Source organism: Rhincodon typus, chromosome 22 (genome assembly GCF_021869965.1).
Source record: "Rhincodon typus isolate 14 chromosome 22, sRhiTyp1.1, whole genome shotgun sequence".
NCBI lineage: Eukaryota > Metazoa > Chordata > Chondrichthyes > Orectolobiformes > Rhincodontidae > Rhincodon > Rhincodon typus.
Genome location: NC_063353.1, coordinates 6,028,191 through 6,048,185, shown reverse-complemented (window position 1 = coordinate 6,048,185; position 19,995 = coordinate 6,028,191). Strand labels below are relative to the sequence as shown.

The window sequence follows — 19,995 nt, the reverse complement described above, 5'->3', positions numbered from 1 at the left end:
TTTTCAAGCAGAAGAGTTCCTCCAGGTACATATTGTGTTATCTCTGACTCGAGATGTGGGAGTTCTTACTATCTCTATGTGTAATGTCTATGCCTATAGACTTGAAAAGTACAGTTTACTTTTCTCATGTCTTGGTATTCCTGATCTTGGTTATGCTGTGCAGAAATACGCATCTCTTTGTGGCGGGAGGAAGTAGAATGAAAATTAGAGGGTCTTTTGATGCTGGGCTACGCCTGATGTGCATTTTCTGGTGGCCAGATTAAAAGAGATAGAAAGAACAGGAAGTGCAGGAGTTACTCAGCGGGTCTGGCAGCACTAGCGTTTCGAGTCCGATATGACTCTTCAGTTCCGAAGAAGAGTTATATTGGACTCAAAACAGTAACTCGGTTTCTCTCTCCACAGATGCTGCCGCATCTGCTGAGTTACTCCAGCACTTCCTGTCCTTATTTCAGATCTCCAGCATCTGCGGTATTTTGCTTCATTTTTAAATTAAAAGAGTGACTGATGGAGGCCAAAGGAAGCAATCTACCTTCCCCTTTTGCAGTACTCCAACTGTGTGAGAATATAATACAGGATGCAGGATAGAAATTAAAATTTGGTTGTGTTGGAAAAACAAAGTACATGAACGAACAAAGATTAAAAACCAGTAAAACTGTTCAATACGATACTGAACATATTGATAAATCTATCAGTGAGAATCGCTTGACATGTTTTTCTGTTTTCCCACGCTGCAGTTCTTTACCACATTTCGATTCAAACTCCAATATTACGTTAGCTGATCACAACCAGGGGAAATTTGGCTAAATTCACAAAGCCTTTCGAAAATTCATGACAAGAACTTATTAGTCAAATGCTAGATGTTTTATTCACTACAGTTTTATTCTCCAAGCAATGCTTCCCAAGGCCTGGCCTGTCCTTCAGGCCTGTAGGCCACAACATGAACATCTGCCTTACCTGCAGCTGGAGCTGGCCAAGTCCTGGTGTTGCCGCAGCTCCCATGGTCGTGGGGATAAGCTGAAGAGGGTAGGGCTCATCTGTGAAAGAGAGCAGTGTTTGTCTGAGAACAATTCACATATATCATACCTTCCCCAGCCCCATTCCTCCTCCATGTATTTATTTCCGAGCTCCCTTCCCCCTGCCCCATTTCTGAAGAAGGGTCCCAACCCGAAACATCAACTTTCCTGCTCCTCTGATGCTGCCTGGTCTGCTGTGTTCCTCCAGCTCCACACTGTGTTGTCTCTGACTCCAGTATCTCCAGTTCTTGCTATCTCATGCATACTCTGCCTACCAGTCTCCTACAGCGACCCCCAACCCTCTTCCCAAAGCCGTGTGCTGCCTGTGAAGATTGTTCTATCTTTGATCTTTAGCTTCTAGCTCTCAAAATGAATGCTGCCAAACTGTACCAGCACAACACAATGACAAGGCAACTTTGCCCTGATTTCAGATTACCTGATAGGTACTCGATGCAAGTCTAAACTTGCTGCCATCCTCCTAGGCTCCTTTGCCAGCTTATTCCTTCCCACTGTACTCGGTTCAATGGGGCCATTCCAATTGGGAGGAATATATTAATGTATTCCATTGTCTCTGTGGTATTCCAGAAATACCTGTCTGGACAAAACTTCCTCTAGATCTAATCTTCATCATACAAAGTTTGTGTTGATTTTATCACAAAGCAGCTGATTTAATAGAGCATCTATTGGCCAAATAGTCAAAAAAATTCCAAATCCTGACAATTATCTAAATTCCAATGATTTTGGAGCTTATGATTCAATATTTCAGCAATGACTATAGCCTGCCTATTTAGCTGTTTCAATGGTACAAAACTTATTAAACTGAAAATAAGAACGAGGAGAGATGTAAAATAAGTGGGCCATTCATCAAGTGGTATGTCACATTTTCACCAGACAACCAGGCAATGACCATCCCCAACAAGAATCTAATCATTGGCTCTTGACATTCAATGGCATCACCATCACTGAATACTGCAGCTCACCCCAAACACCCACCCTTCCCCCCTCCCCCCCAACCACCAGCCCCCTCTATCCACATCCCATCGGCTACCATTGGCCAGAAACTCTTTAGACTAGCCCTATAAATATATTGGTTGCAAGAGGAGGTCAAAGGCTAGGATTCTTGCAGTGGGTAACTCACCTCCTGACTCCCCAGAGCCTGCCCACCATCTACAAGGCACAAGTCAGGAGTGTGATGGAATACTCCCCATTTGCTTGGATGATTGCAGCCCCAACAACTCTCAAGAAGCTTGACACCATCCAGGAGAAAGCAGCCCGCTTGATTAGCACTACACCCACAAGCATCCACTCCCTCCACCACCAACGCTCAGTAGCAGCAGTGTGTACCACCTACAAGATGAACTGCAGAAATTCACCAAAGCTCCTCAGACAGCACCTTCCAAACCCACGACCACTCCCATCTAGAGGGACAACAGCAGCAGATATATGGGAACACCATCACCTTCAAGCTCCCCTTCAAGCCACTCACCATCCTGCCTTGGAAATATATCGCCGTTGCTTCACTCTCGCTGGGTCAAAATCCTGGAAATCCCCTCCCTAAGTGCATTGTGGGTCGCCCTACAGCAAGTGGATTGCAGCGGTTCAAGAGTGCAGCTCGCCACCACCTTCTCAAGGGGCAACTAGGGACAGGCAATAAATGCCAGCCCCGCCAGCGACGCCCACATCCCACAAGTGATTTTTAAAAATCCTCTTATCACCAAAGACCTACTGCATTCACATCAAAGACCTTGTGATTCTGTTTAGGTTGACAAGGTAGATGATCTTAATTTAAATTAAATTAAAAACGCTGCTTTTCTCTTCACATTTGTTGAGTTGTGCACTTGAATTAAGTTTATTCAAGCAAGCAATAGAATTCTGCCATCAATGTACCAGGCTGCTAATAATATGCAGTTCCCAGCACTTCAATTGAAGACTTTAACTCAGACAATTCCTTCTGTGGAGCAACATCTCTTCTGGTTAAGTCCACTGAGCAATGTCAATCTGTTGTCCATCTATGCAGTGTTCAGGTAATACAGTGTTAAATCAGGCATTATGTTTCAAATGAGTAAGCGACCACTGATTTATGGATGTTTGAACAGATCACAGAGCAAAGAAAAAATCATTTGGTCCCTTCTGCAGTACCTCTTTGAAAGAGATATGCAGATAGTCCTAGTTCTCTGCTTTTTTTCCCATAGTCTGTAATTTTTTGAAGTACTTATCCCAATTCTCTTTCAGCAGTTAATATTGAATGTCTTTTTAGGCAGTACATTCCAGACCATAACAATTTGCCATGTGAAAAATTTCTCCCTATCTCCTTGCTTTCCTGTTGCTTTGTTGTTGCTAGCCTTACATCAGAGCAAACAGTCTCTCTTTGTACAAATTCTTTCATAACACCTCATCATTTCGAACACCCTTTCTGAATTTCAGCTTAGCCTTCCTTGTTCTAAGGATGAACATTCCCAGCTTCTTTAGCCTTTCTACAAAACTGAAGACCCTCATTCTTGATGTAATTCTGGTAAATCTCCTCTTGCTAGTCTCGACATCATTCCTAAAGTAAACAGCCCAGAATTGGAAGTGATACCTCAGCTGAGGTCAAGATAGTGAGTTAAAATGGTTTACCATAACTTCCTTGTTTCAGAACATGCAAATACACAAGACTGATATGCAAGAAAAGACAAATTAGTCTATCATGTCATAGCATTATGACAATCATATGCATTTGTGGAAATACAACACAATGAGGCTCCTGGATGACCCTTAACCATTTGGAATTCTATTTCAATTTCTGTACAATTGGGCAAGATGGATTTGTTAAAGTGGCAACCACAACAAGCTCAGATGCAACACATCTGTTTCTAAGATTTCATGTTAACACCATGGTTTTCTGGATAAAGTTCATTGTAGAAAGCACACCAATGATCAGGTACTTTAAGAGGAGTTACATATCTGTCCTGGAGGTGTCACGTTATTACTGATCCAAATAAAAATTCAGAATCAGTGATGTATACCCAGCCACAAACTCATTCAGAAAAACCACCAACCACTGCCTGTGACCAGAATTATCAAGAGTCTGAGGGTTGGAGCAGCTTAACAAGCATTGTCTGACTTGAAGAGTCTTCAAGTTCCTGCATGCCCAGCAATGCGTGGAAGGCTCGGTTGAACCAGTACAAACTCTTAGCCAATGCATGCAGAAATTATCCTGAAGGGTCCCTCCAGACCCAACCTTCAATACCCTGGAGCAAACAGCTGCCTCATGCCATATGTGTGGAAACAGTTCATGTTATAACACAAACCCTAATGATCAGCACATTGCTGACTGTATCAAACAATGTTCCATGTTCAGTCTGATATTAGCCTCTGATAGGATCTATCTAGACTGGAATGTATTCAAGACTGATATTGTAGATACCTAATGCACTTATCTTACTGATGAGATAGAGGAGATGGTTGCAAAATGGAAGGAATCAATCTTTATCCTAACAGCACAACACCATCGTCCAACACAACAGAACCAACTTGAAGTTGTCTGGCTCCTTAAACTCAGTAAAATGTCACTAAGGTGCTATAGAGTAGAAATATCAGACCTGGGTTACACAATTGAAAGCATGGTCACCAATAGCAGAACAAAGTGATTGTGTGAGGCCAATGAGACCTGTGACAGAGGAAAAGAGAGTTCTTTGAGAGATGGAGGACTGGAGGAAGTTACAAAGATCGGATGGTGTGAGGGCTTTGAGGGATTAGAAAACCAGCTTAAGAATTTTACATTTGAAGCTTTATGGAATGAGAGGTGAAGTAACTCAATCAGGATTTCTCCTGGACTCTTACAGTTTCTCAGAATGGACAACATCTCAGGTATCGCAGTGATAACACCTTTCTAGAGAAGTGTGCCTTGGCAGTGACAAACTTTCAGGCTTTGGGGAATTTGGAGAGGAGTTCTAACAAGGACTCAATAGGATGCTCCTCAAATGCCTGAAGAGAAAGAGCAAAGAACAAAATCAAGCTCAAAATTTCCCCTGAGTTGATGGACCCTGTGTACAACCATGATTTAAAAATTTCCCACCATGCTTCTCTCATTTGACATATGCAACTGTACATATTCAGACAGGCACATCTGAGACAGCCAATTCTACTGCGTGAGATTGTTGGGGTTGGAGATGAGACACAGCAACAATTAAGTGACTACTACTTCCCTCCCCACCTTCATCCTCTGAACAACCAGCATGGAAAGCAGGTGAGTTATCTACCCTATTGGTTTAGTTCTGTTTGTTTAGGTCTATAATATCTTCAAATCCAGGGAACATTAGGATTGCTAATTCATATTCAGAATTTTTTTAGGCAAGGTGCCATGTATCAAAAGAAAAATCACAGAAAAAATATTCTGTACACCACCTTAAAAGATGGTCACTGGTGGCAATTAATGGAAATATATTCACACACCAAAATATAATTTGATTTTCTTGACATTATAAACAAGAGAAAGAAAATGAACCCACTATCCAATCCAACTGTCAATTTTGTAGTTTTTAAAACTGACACTGTCCAGTCTTAGTATTATGCATTATCCTAACTTGGACATCTACCAATCTTATTCATCATTACTGGGCCTGAATCTTGAAATTTAACATCTAACAGCATTGTGGAAGCACTTCCAACAAATGGAGTGTAATGGCTCAAAATGAATACTCAGATTCGCACCTCCATGGGCATTCATGTCCCAGGAATGAAGATTAACCCCTTCTTCCAAACCTCTTTCCCTTACATCAGTGTCAAACGCAATCACATACTGCAAAGGACGTGCAAGGATTAAGTCAAGACGCAATGGGACTTTCCACTTCTATGTTACCCCTTTGGTGAGTAATACTGATCTTTGCGTTCTGTCTTGTCCATGACTGGAGGGAACAACTTTGAGGTTGTAGGTGCAGCTTTGCTTTGACACATCAGGCAATGCAAAACACACACCACTAGGCACAGTATAAGATTTCTGAAGAAGGGTCTCGACCCGAAACGTCAGCTTTCCTGCTCCTCTGATGCTGCTTGGCCTGCTGTGTTCATCCAGCTCTATATCTTGTTATCGCAGTATAGGATATTGTGTTTTGCTGCTAGTGACAGTATAAGGAAGATGGCACCCTTCCGTTTTTAAAAATGAGGTGGCACAGTCAGCTAATGTGAGAAGGATGCTGTGTTCAGCTTCGCAAAGCTGCAGCCCAGTACTTAACAGGCATTCAACAACTGCAGGAGAGGGCCGAAACAACAGCTGATGAGCCAAACGTCAATGGGGGATATAGAAGCTTAGCTTCAGACTGCTCATATTGCTGAGAGTAGCAAGTCCTCTCCTCCTGCCATCCTCCTGCCAACAATGGCTCTTCCACTTCTCCACCTCTAGATCCCAATCCCCCACCAGAGGCAGCAATACTGACAGAAGCTCAGCCAACAAACATTTTCTGTTGTTTGAACATGACTCAGATTGGCTGATGAAAACCTTGCCTTGCCAGTTTTGCATTGAGCAAAATTAACCACCTATTCCTTTCAATGTAAAACGAAAGCAAGCAGATCACCAGTTGTTAAACTAGTCTCTCTGAGCCTGCGCTTACCATACATTAGCCACGCTTTCCCAATGTGTACTTCACATCCATGCAAGATGCACACCTTGTGTCCTCAGTACCAAGTACGCAGGATGGAGAAAAAGTTATTCAGGATGGTGCCATTTTTATTTGTTCATTTACAGGATGATTAGGCCAGCATTTGTTGCCTGTCCCTAAGTGCCCTGGAGACGTTGATGGTTGCTGTCTTTGTGAGCCCCTGCAGTCTGAGTAATGTGGGTATATTTACCGTGCTGTTAGAGAGGGAGCCACAGCGAAGGAACGGTGATATTGTTCAGTCAGTAAGCTCTGTACCTTAGAGGGTCTTGCGAGTGGCAGGGTACCCATGTTCCTATTGCCCTTGCCCTCTCAGTCAGTGAAGGCCACAGGCTTGGAATGGGGTGCCAAAGCAGCTTTTGGTGCATGAGTGTTCTATGGGACACCTCACCCAATTCCGACACACATCGCCAGATGTCAGTGAGGAGGTTCATGCAGAGTTGCTTTGGGCTGGGTACACCTTTGCTATGCCTGATAACTCGATCAATGCCAGGTGGTCCCTCTGGTATCATTCCAATGGATATTTTGTTATGGGTGGGTGGAGCACAGTGGCTCTGGGGAGCGGACTGGCACACAGATGGGGCTGGTAGTTTAGGGGACAGCTCACCATCCTCACAGCTACCCAGGTCATGAAGGGTCAAGGACAGTCTTGCTGCATCCCAAGGCTGATTGTGTGCCTACACCATGTGGGTTGGCTGCCAGGAGAATGGGGTTGGGGGTAGCCCCTACATGGGCATCTTGTGGCCAACAGCCAGTAGCAAGGGCCATTCCTGTAGGAAGCCCAGGCCTTGCCCATTGAGCTGACCTTCCTCCCACTCCTCACTGTGACCGGTCTGACAGACATCACCCCCAACACCACACACACACACCCCTGTCCCTCTCACACACACACACACACACAAACACACACCCCTGTCCCTCTCACACACACACACACAGACACACACACACCCCTGTCCCTCACACACACACACACACACACACAAATACACACCCCTGTCCCTCACACACACACACACACAAACACACACCCCTGTCCCTCACACTCACACAAAAACACACCCCTGTCCCTCTCTCTCACACACACACACACACAGACAGACACACACACGTTTCTGGGTCTGAGACTCGGTGGCTGGTCTTCCTCCTGCAGTATTGGCAGTGATCACCGCTCCTCAGTGGCACTAAACAGCTGCCGGCCTCTGATTGGCCAGAGGTGTGAAAGTCACCCTGCAGGACCCGAGAGCCCTGAGGCTGACCAGGAAAGTGCCTGATCGGCTTTTAATCTCATCCAGGCACCCAGGAGTGATTGTGGTGGTGTTGCCACAAGATGTGTACACCACTGTGACCAATGCACCAGCCAAGTGAATAGAGCCATGACCAGTGTTTGTCTGAAGTCTGATGTGAACCAGATAGACTTTAACCAATAATTAGATAGATGGGCATGAGTACTGAGGCTGGATTTTCATGGAGTTGATAAGTTTCTAGGAACCTTTCACAATAACGGGCTTTTTCCCAGATTTGGAAGATCTGCTGCCATTTCCTAACCAAAAGCATTTACAATTATCTCAGTGGGGACTCACATTCACAGAGTGACAGGCAGCATGAAGAGGCTATCATAGGATTCGCTGTCTTTACAATGGTTAGTGAAATAGGTGTCTGTTATTATGTGAGATTAATCTCTGAATGAGATCTTAAACCTCTGACTAGGTTTTACGAAGGAGAATGTTATTTTCACCACCAAGTATGTAGAGCTAGAAAATGCATTAGATTGTAAGTTAATCTTTTTCCATCTCCACATGGGACGTACAATATGCCCGCTCAGAGTGGATCCTGGGTGACTGACTAAGGATCGTGGAGAAATGGTACAAAGGGAAAGGGCCTAATAACTGCTTTAAGTCCAAGAAAACTGGGGCAGTCAACTTACCCAGCCCACCCCTATGGCCACTAAATTTACACTTCCGGGTCAAAGGGCATCAGCTCCAAGGGCTGCACATATTTGTATTGGGGCAGATCTGACACTTGTCCAACTCAAGCCATCTGCCTCAGCAGTCAAAGTCCAGCTCTAACTTTTTATTCCACATCTATTTAGGCAGCTGTTTGCTAGTACAGAACTCGAGCTTTGCTGGAAAAGAACACATTTTGTCCAAACTATTTATCCACACTCATCAGGACAATTCACAGGAATGGGGAAAACCAACATTTCTACTGCATGAGAGGACAGTGCTGATTGGTTGCCAGCTGGGCTCCTCGGTAGAGGTGTTACCATGGAGAATGCACCAATTGATGATGATTGGCAGTTTAAACAAGTGGGTTAACCCTTAATTGGTCATGAATCTGTGAATGGATGTCATTTATTTTGTTGAGCTGAAACAGGTTCATTATATGTACAGATCTTTCTCTGCAAATAACAGCACCTTATGCATTAACATATGTGGCTTTCAGTGCACACAAGTGTACTACACAGCAAGACCAACTCACAATCTTAAATTGGTTGATAATTCTTCACACACAGCATTATTTATCACGTTGTCCAGTTGCAGAATCACGTTTAATGTTGGACACTAAGTTTTGCATCTCCTACCACAGGCTGGTCGACTAATGTCAGGCCGTTATTTCTTGTGATCAGCGGACAGGTATGCTGATTGATATGATCTGGAAGTCTTTGGGTCAAACAGCTTACATACCGAGCATCACAATAGCACTGAAACTCAGATACCGCATTACTCCCTTGAGTGATGGGCACCTTTCTGGCAGGGCTGTTAATGACAAACTCCACCCACCACATGAAACAGTTAGCTTCACCAGGTGCTCAAACTTTGAAGGAACGTTACCCTTCCCCGATACTCTGTGGTACACTGGGCACTTTTCAGAACCTTCAGCGGCCACTCTGGAGTTTGCACAACAGACAGTGAGAAATAATCTGATCAGGGTAGCCAACATCCTGCAGAATGGCTGTCGTGAGCCTATTTCAGTTTCATCAAGCTGACAAGGTATACATCTGGGGAGGTCACGGCTTTGTGGTATCACCGCTGGACTGTTAATCCAGAGACGTTCTGGGGACCTGGGTTCGAATCCTCCCACAGCAGGTGGTGGAACTTGAATTCAACAAATATCCGGAATTAACAGTCTAACGATGACCATGTATCCATTGTCAATTGTCGAGAAAAAACCATCTGGTTCATGAATGCCCTTTAGGGAAGGAAAGTGCCATCCTTACCTAGTCTGGTCTACATGTGACTCCACATCCACAGCAATGTGGTTGACTCTTAATTGCCCTCTGGGTAATTAGGGATGGGTAATAAATAGTGGCCTAGCTAGAGACACCCATATCCAGTGAGTGAATTCAAAAAAATGTTTAAAACTGGCTCAGGAGAGTTAGGGACAACAAGGTGCAGGGCTGGATGAACACAGCAGGTTAGGGCCTATTTATGAGGTTGCTGATAAGTCAGACCTTGTAGCTCATGGAAGTATAAAAGTCCCCAAGTGTATAAAGACCAGTGAAGGTAGCTTTGTCGTAGACAATAGTAGAAGATGGGGAGGCAATGGCCTAGCTGTATTGTCACTAGACGATCAATCCAGAGACCCAGATTCAAATCTCACCATGCAATATGGCAGATGAAGTTTGAATTCAATATAATCTGGAATTAAGAGTCTAATGGTGACCATGAAACCATTGTTGGGGGAAAACCTCTCTGGTTCACTAATGTCCTTTAGGGAAGGAACCTGCTGTCTTCACCTGGTACGGCCAAAATGTGACCCACAGCAATGTGGTTGATTCTTAACTGCCCTCTGGGCAATTAGGGGTGGGCAATAAATGCTGCCTGGCCAGTGACGTCCACCTTCTGTGAATAAAAAAGGACCCGTGGACAATTTCTCAACTCGATCACTGAGGGAATTTGACTGGTCTATTTCAAACACAATTTTCTTGTGCGCATGCGGGAGTTCATTTGTTTAACTAAACTTAAATTCTGTGGCTGTTGTGTTATATTTCTGGGTCATTATTCGTATTCGTATTAGCCTCGACCATGAACAAGTGCAGAAGCAAACATCGCCACTCTGCCACTGTGCGACTGGCCAGACGTGTCAAATGAAAATGACCTCCTGCTTCAAACAGGTTCAGGGAACATGCAACCAGGGAGATATTCCCAGTCACTCTCACGCTCCTGCTAACAGTGAGCCGCAGGGTAGGACAGCAGAAGATCACTCTCAACGTACTGTCAGAGCTGAAGAACCATGAAAAGCAGTAGGAGAAGGAGGGAGAAAATGAAAAGTCGCAATAAATCAAAATTAAGCAAAGTTTTTTTTGTCAGGGAATGAAAGGATGGGAAGAAAAGATTTTCATTTTTAAGCACTCAGCAGTGTTGATCCTATGAAGAGTTTGTTGCTACATGTGTTCAATGGAATGCAAGTACATCCACAGCAGATAATGTGTAAAAACAACCATTTCAATACTGTCAGCTCAAGACTCTGCATCTCAAAATTGCCATGCTTCACAATTACAATACATACGCATTTACTAATGTTGAACCAACGGATTTAAGGGGTTCAAGATGAGCAAAGCCTTAACAATGAGATGTCACATTTGCACACTTTTGGACACTAAATTTAATCAATAAAAATTTACAGTATTGTAGCGAAAAAGGTAATACTAAACCAGTTGGACTGAAGTTGGAACATATCTGCTGCTTGGGACAGCCTACTCTTGTTCTTAAGGGAAGAAAGTTTAATGTCCTTAAATGGTCCGGCCCATATGTGACTCAAGACTAACTGCAATATTTTCTCAAATGGCCTAGAGGGCATCTCAGATGCTTCATTATAACAAGGTCTAATATGAATAAAACTGGACGGGCCACTCAGCATCAAACTAGGCACCAGACAGAAGAGTTATGTGAGGGTTTTAGAACACTAGAATAAACCTTGCAATGATGTCATGGAGTTTCTGCTTACTGAGCATAAGCAGCATACAGTGGAGCTACCTTAAGTGAAACTAGAAGACTGAAACACAAACAGATAAGCACATGGAGAAAAAAATTAGCATCAGGCAAGAGATTTTATGGAATAGTCCTTTAGCTAATGTGACAGTAAGATTGGAGTTCAGTATATCTCTGAATACCATGCATTGTAGGATTTAGTCTTAATGTATAATGTACTGGATAATAAAGAAACCCAAGCCTTGTCTCCTCCTTGGGTGGACTACCTTAAACCCAACCTTTTCCCATAAAGCCACAAAACAAAAGATGGTGGCAGCGACAAGATTCCCATCCTAGAAAATTATCGCAGCAGTGAAGATCGATAAACGCACGCGAAATCGTTTGACCGGATTTTGTTTAAAAAAGAAACCACTTTTTGATAAAAACTCCAAAACAGCTTTAAGACCAGCAAGCAGCCAGAACAGCCATAGCTGCTGTGAAGGAAAAAAGTTTCTGAACAGAATTTTCATGCAAAAAAAAGGCCAAAGTTGTACGTTTTACAGCCAATAATAGGGGAAACAAGCTTTGAAGGAAATAAAACAGTGACAGCAATAAAAGCCCAACAAGTGCCAAAGGGATAAATCTGGACTGAGAATCTAGAAAAGGAAACTAATTAAGCCATGACTTATAACAGTGATCTAGCAGTTCTAGACTATTTATCCGATGACTAAGTTTACAATGAGCAAGTTAAAAAAATTCTCCAGAAACCAGCTTAAAATAAGTTGATTGAAAATACTGTGGATATAAACTGGTTCTTGGAATCTGAGGTTTTGGTGCTCTGGTGGTGAAGCTTGACATATTTTTATTATGTTGACGGATTGGGTGTGAAATGCTGGTTTTATTCGGTAACTAAGAATGTATTTTCATTTTTAAAAATTAGAGATAAAGAAAAAGAACACAACTTGGATGTTGAATTCAGTGGAACAGTGCTTCAAATGGGAAGAACAAGCATCACAGTAGCCACCTTTGACAGTCAAAAAACAATTGAATCTTATTCACTGAGACCATTTTGAAGAGGTTTCCACCCTGAGATCTTTTAGAAATCCTTCAGCTATCCTTGAAAATATCTTCATTCATCTCTATGAAGATGCCATATTGGTGAAGGAAAGTCAAACTTTACATTGAAAACAGTGCTTAGAACAGCAGAAACTAACAGCTTTCAGTCATGGTTCTACAATGAGAAAATTTTAATAGCTTTTAACAACTAAGTCAACAAACGAGGCAACAAATTTACTGTCGCACAAGGAGGTCAACAATCGTCATTCAAAGTGGGAAAATAATGGACTTCAGTAGTGCCCATCAACAATCAGCCTACACCACAAAATTCACCAGTAATGAACTTTCCATCAGAAGAAAATTAAACTATCACACTTATTTGATACACCAGCATGCTGGCAAATGGGGAAAATGCAATTACTAAGATTTTGAACAATATCTCACTTTTCTTAGAGAAGTAATACCATCACCTGACCTAGATCCTATTGATGGACAAGAAAGAACAACCCATATATTCCTGTGGTTACATCAATGTAGAACCCTTCAGCAAGCACTACTGATTGAACAAAAACTGACAGAGAGAAGAAAGCTCACCAACTTTTCCTCAAGTGTTTCCACAACTTATTATAGAATTTCCTGGTTCCTCTAATGACAGGGATGAGTTAAGTCAAAAACTTCAGGAGGGATGGGAGAAATAAGGATAAAACATATAGTAAATGTTGAATAAAGAAGTCATCAAGGCTTCTCATTTGAGAATGTTTATAAATGATGGCAAGGGAAAAATGTTGGGGAGGTCTACTGTGAGGACTTTGGGACCCTGGACACCTTGCAACAATGTCATGGAGCTGGTCCTCATTGGATATACATAGTACAATGTGGGTGAAGTTAGAGAGAGATTAGAAGCGAGAAACCTATGCAGAGAAGCATATAGAGTTGACCAACTAGGCAACAGAGTTCATCAAATAGTCTTTTAAAAATGTAAGAGTAGGATGAGTATATCTCTGAGTAGTGAGCATTGTAGCATTTACTGTTAATATATAATAAGCAGTGTTATAAAGAAGCCTTAGATTGGAGACAGTACATGACCTGAACTTCTCTTCGACCTTTTTGGAATCCAGACTCTTGGATGAAGGTAGAAAACCACACAACAAAAGAACAAGAAAACCAAACCTAACCCACTCAATCCTACAATGCACCCTTCCGTAACTAGGGAATTATACCCAAATTAGGAGTGCTGTTCTATTGACCAGTCAAGTAAGATGCTGACACAGTCAGACTCATTGATTCACAGCTTTCAGCCAACATCCAACAGCTGAGACTCCGCCATCATTATCCCTGGATTTGGGATCTGTGAGTCCTGCAACATGAACTCTACATCCCATGAGGTCAAATGGCATATCAGGTCAAATATGGACAAGGAAACCTCCTGCTGATTCACCAGCTCACACTTGGTCTTCCCACCTCTTCCTCTGGCATTTGTTTCTGGGCTTTGAGCTTCTGTTTTGTTCCACATTTCTCATTTCTCATTTGTCTTTAACCTTTATCACTGTCCAACTGCCTAGCTCATTTTCACACTGAGTTACTTTATTGCTTCCCTTCCTCAGCATCTACACTGAATGCTTTTTCCATTCTAACCAGTTTCAATCTCCATCTCATTTCATCATGTTCTCTCTCCTTTGAGTTCAATGGCTTCCAAATCTATCCCTCCGTATAAATTCTCCAAGCCATGTTCACTCCCTTGACCTTACTGTCTCATATGGTCTCATAATTTCAATAGTCTCTATCTGAAATAAGGCCACCACTTCCTTGTATTATTCCCCAAAAACATCCCACTTCTGTGTCTAAACTCTACTTCCTTCTGTAACTGTTCCAGAAAATAAACACGTGTTCAATTGATTTACGATGGCACTCACAAAATCTCAACCTTCTGGCCTATGGCCCACAACATTTCTGCAGTGACCAATCTGATCAATCACAGCCTCACCTCCAACTCTAAAGTACAATTTCCCAATAGAACCATGTCTCTCTCTCTCTCACACACACTCTGGCCATTCTTCATCCCCACTCCCTTTAATCTAGGGGACTCTGATTTGAAGGGATATAGCAGACAAATTGCTTAACCATTCACCACCAGATTTGGCTGGAGCATACAAAATTGGATGGAGCCCTGCTATTGCTTCCTACAACTGTTGAATGAAAGGATGACATCTGACCTCTCTACTGTAAAGTAGGGGTAATTTCCAATATGGTGGCAAGGATATGATTTTTAAAAAGTGTTCAAAATCATAAGAACTTTGCATAAGGTAAATCAGGAAAACTTACAGCCATTCCCACTGGTTGGTGAGTTCCTAACTACAGGGCTTAAATTTAAAATCAACAGAATTGATACTACAAGTAAACAAATGTCTCCTAAACTTAATTTATTAATCAAAGTTAAGTCTCAGAGTCGGTCAGAATTTGCTGATAGACAGGTTCTGAAGTAATTACTAATTATTCCCTTATTATACCACAATAAAAAAAACACATAATTGCCAGTCACATTATCAGTTAAGTAAAATTCAAAAGAATATGTGTAATTTGAGTCTCTTTGCAAAGCACACATTCTTTCTTTCAAGTGTGCAGTCAATAAATAACAAATAGGTTTTCCTACCCACTTGCCTAAAGGATAAGTTGCCTTCACTTCACACCCCAGTAGAACATTGCTGTTATGTTAGATTACTTCATCGTCCCTGACTTATTTCTCTGAAGATCATCCAGCCTGTCTTGCTGACAGACTAACAACATGCCACAATGTGGCATTTGCCCCGAGTGTCTCCAGGAACTTGCCCCTGCTGCACTGCCTGCTACCGAGTGTTCCAAACACTTACTGCATCCTCCAGGTTTGTAGGAGAATCCAGGAGGCAGAAGGAATCCTTGCTGAGCCGCTGCAGCTGCCAACGTTCGCTGGTCTGGAGGGAACACGGGAATCATCAACGGAGGCAACTGACCTTGAACCTGCTGAACATGAAACAAGAACATCAAAAAAAAATGGAAACAATCAGAAGAGAAGAAGACCTTTTTTTGAATAAACGAAGCGGCATTGCAGTTAAACGCAGGGACTATTCACAACACATAACTCATCGCCACATGTTCCATACAAGTGGTGAATTATTCCCCAATGGATGAAGTGCTAGCTTCGTGGTTCGTGGACTAGAAGAGATCTAAGCAATCTTGACTGTAAATCCAATTTGACGCGTATAAGAACAAGTTGTTGGGCTGAATACTAGAAATCCAACACGGTCACACACGTCCTTCAGGGACACAAGCCTGTCATCCTGACCTGGCCGAGTCCTCACGTGACTCCAGGCTCTTGCAGTGGTGTCGGCTCTTCTTGTTGTGCGGCAGCCAGGAAATAAATACAGTTGGGGAAGAGATTTAAGTAGCTCCTTTCACAACCTCAGCACATTAAAAGCACTTTGCAGCTAATTAATTACTTTTCAAAATATAGTCATTGCAAAAAAAGCTCTGCAAGCAAATACGCACATGGCAAACAGCCATGAGATAATTATCCGATCATCTGTATTATCAATGTTGGATGAGGCCACAATCTCAGGGAGAATTCTACTCCCCCTTTTCAATGAATACCATCTTTTACCTCTACCTACAGGGCAGTGTAGAGTAAAGGGTTAATACTCAAATATGTCAATATTCAACTACATCAGCAGTGACATAACAGATCACGTGACAGAGAGACTCTGGGGAGACATGCTACTGCAAAGGTCTTGTGCTAAGTCTAACAGTGTACATAATGCATAGAAAATTGAATAAAAGGTAACCCTGCCAATGTTTAGACTGAAGCAGCCTCTCGCACATACTACCAAGACCCCAAACTCCTCCAAGTCCCACCACGATAGCAACCAAAGTGGACGGGATTTCAGTTTGAATTTCATTCAAAAGGCAGTATGCTTGATAAAGTAGCGCCCCCGCAGTATTACCATTGGGGTGCTGTCTACCAAGTGAGAAAAGTATCCACAATCTTCAGACTCAGACAAATGTTACTGTAGAACTAAAACAATCCCAGCTCCAGAATATCTCTCATGGGGGAATGAATAACGTGATGTAATGCCAACCTGGGGAATGGATATTGAGACAGACAACTAACGTGGGGAATGAATATTGAAACACACCGCTAACGTGGGGAATGGGTAGTGAGATGTACAGCTAACATGATACATAAGGTTACTTGGTAAATGGTATTTTGGAGTTCAACAGTCACAGAACGATAGTGAAAAGTGTGATTGTAGAGTCACAGAATCATACGCTTGGAAACAGACCCGTCAGTCCAATTCATCCACGCTGACCAGATATCCTAAACTGACCAAGTCCCATTTGCCATTTCATCCATATCCCTCTAAACCCTTCCTATTCATATACCCATCCAGATGCTTTTTAAATGTTGAAATTGTACCAGCCTCCACCACTTCCTCTGGCAGCTCATTCCATACACGCACCACCCTCTGTGTGAAAAAGTTGCCCCTTTTAAATATTTCCCCTCTCACCTTAAACCTATGCCCTCTGGTTCTGGACTCCCCTACCCTGGGGAATAAAGGATCCAATAAGAAACAAGTGAAATGGATTGAAAAAAAGTCTAAGACATGTGTTCATTCCTAAGCATGTGTATGTGCTTTGTTCAGGGCAGTGGAGAATTTAAATAGTCATTATTTTTAACAAAAGGAGGTTTTGCTAATATTACTTTAATCTAGCTTAGGTATTTTAGGTGTAAGAAATAAAAGACTTTCCATTTTGTCCGTGCGACATGAAATTCATAAAGTTCAGAAATAGTACACTCACAGACAGAACAAAGTGATTTCTAAGTTAAATTAAAACACTGTAGATGGTGCGTGTCTGAAATGGAAGCAGAAAATGCTCAGACAATGCAGGAGATCTAACAGCATCTGTGCCGAAAGAATCAGAGTCAACGGCTCAGGTTGGTGACACTCAATCCTGTTCTATCTTGAGCCCAAAACCTGAACTCTGGGTCTCTCCTGCCACATATGGCACCTGACCCGCTGAATGTTTTCAGCATTTTCTACTTTTCTTCTTTATTTCTGCTGAACTAACCTGGCAATTTACTTTAATCTCACTGCACCGGGCGTAAAAGTTTCCACTTAGCTCATTGGCAATTTAAAATGCTTTTCAGAGTGTGGCTGCCAAATTGGTGACAAATAACACAGTGTAGGGCCATACCAATTAGGTACAGGGCTATGACTGTACAAACCCAACTCACATCAGACCGCTGGAGAAAGCCAAACAGGAACACTTCTCCCACAAACATGAGTCACTTTGAACCCAGTGCCCAGAGGTGAAATCTTGGTCCTGTAACTCAAAAGTACTGCTAATTGCCTGGTTATTTTAATTGTGCCTCCATCGTATGACACACTTTCCTGTTCGCTGGTAGCTGTCGTCTGCTGTGGACTGGGGAATTTTCCTTCATTCACGCATTTTCTTGAAAATCTTGTGCTGAAGTTATCGCTGCCATTTGGCATAAAACTACCTCCCCACCAAGGATCAGGGACTTTGATTATGGTCTGGCAGTTATGTCCTGGAAGGATCATAGACGTCCTTAAATCTCCTGTCTCCCTCACCATTGTCAGAAAATCTTAGCTCAATGATTCAAATGATTGTTTGTTCGTGTTGCCTGCTCATGACCGAAGCCAGTGTTTTTTTTTACATTCACTGCCACTCCTCGCTAATAATATAAAATTGTAGTTAAATGCATATTTTGAATGCACGAAAATATGCCTTCAGTACTACCACTGAAATCAAGCCTCCCATCCACAGACAATATCCCTGTTATATAAATGTGTCCTCATCTACCTCCCCTCTCACTGAAAAAATTATTATTTATAGTGATGGGAACGCTTAGAATGTAAATAACATGTTAGTGTGGGAGAGTGGAAAGCAATTATCTGAAGGTTGGGTTAAGCTCGATTACTGAGCTCATGTGGGTGGAGCTATGTCCGCCTCTGACCTACACCAGCTCATTCACTGCAAAAGCAGAGCGATTTCTCATCCCCGGTACCATCACCATTTGCCAAAGTTTTTAAAGGGGTTGGTTTGCTCAGTTGGTTGGATGTCGGGTTTGCAATACAGTGCTAACGCAAACAGCAGGAGTTCAGTTCCCGCAGTGGCTGAAAGTCTCTCCTTCTCAGAATCTCTCCTCAGCCAAGGTGTGGTATCTCTCAGGTTAAGCCACCTCCAGTTGTCTGTTTCTCTCTCGGGAGTGAGAGTAGGACTGTGGCAATTTTGTCTTTTCTTAAGATGATGAAAGGTTTCAACATAGACTTTGCTTACGCTGGGGAAGTCTTTCAGGTCAAAGAATCATTGTGGGGTGGCACAGCGGCACAGTGGATAGCACTGCTGCCTCACAATGCCAGGGACTCAGGTTCAGTTCCATCCTGGGGCAACTGCCTGTGGAGGGTTTGCATGTTACACGTGTCTGCGTGGTATTCCTCGAGGTGCTTCAATTTCCTCCCACAGTCCAAAGATGTGCAGGTTAGGTGGATTGGCCATGCTAAATTGCCCATAGTGTCCAGGATGTGCAGGTTAGGTGGGTTAGCCATGGGAAACGCAGGGCTACAGGGATACAGTAAGAGGAAATGAGTCTGAGTGGGATGCTCTTCAGAGGGTTGGGATGGGCCAAATGGCCTTTTTTCACACAATAGGAATTCTATTATTCAGAGAAACCATAAAAATGAAATGGTCCCTGATAAATAAGGAGGAGTTCTGTAAAAACATCTTTGCCCAGAGGCTGGTTTGCATGTTGAACTTAATGTCATAGAAACTAGTTGAGGCGAGTCACCTGGATATATTCAAGGGGAAAAGGGAATAGAACCATGGGAGCAGGAGTAAACCATTTGGCCCTTCGAGCCGGGCCATCAATCAACATGATCCTGGCTGATGGAGAGGCAGTGGAAAGGAACAGAAGGGTGTGCCGAGACAGTGAGATGAAGTAAGGTAGAAGGATATAATGTGTGGATAATAAATATCAGTACTGATCAGTTGGGCTGAATGGCCTGGGTTTGTTTTTGCCAAGTGTGAGTGGAAGGGTGCGGTTCGCATTAGGTTTGCTCCACTGAATACAGATCAGATAAGGATCAGATGCTGGATCTCATGAAGAAAAATATTCTTCAGTCTCTATTACCTTCTCACAAAGCTCAACTGTGTTGTCTTTTAAGCAGAGGCACACTTACTATATTTGGATTACGGATAGTCTCAAACAAAATAAAACAAACAGCTGTGCAGAATATTTTACACAGACGAGATCGGCAGGAAGCCCCAGAACTTCTAAAGGTTCTGGAGATAAAAGTGACTTTGCCAAGCATGAAGATTCTGAACAAC

At 42.7% G+C, this 19,995-nt stretch overlaps 1 protein-coding gene across 3 annotated transcripts in view; it reads right to left on the bottom strand.

The window, feature by feature from the left end:
* Positions 1–19,995, bottom strand: part of sox5 (SRY-box transcription factor 5) — a 384,119-nt gene that overhangs the window by 126,293 nt on the left and 237,831 nt on the right. For all 3 annotated transcript variants that reach the window (XM_048610486.1, XM_048610485.1, XM_048610484.1), the window contains 2 exons: positions 15,483–15,612; positions 955–1,034 (listed from right to left, as the gene is read on the bottom strand). In XM_048610486.1, coding sequence (XP_048466443.1) covers positions 955–1,034; positions 15,483–15,612 — 210 coding nt within the window. The remainder of the gene's footprint in view (positions 1–954; positions 1,035–15,482; positions 15,613–19,995) is intronic.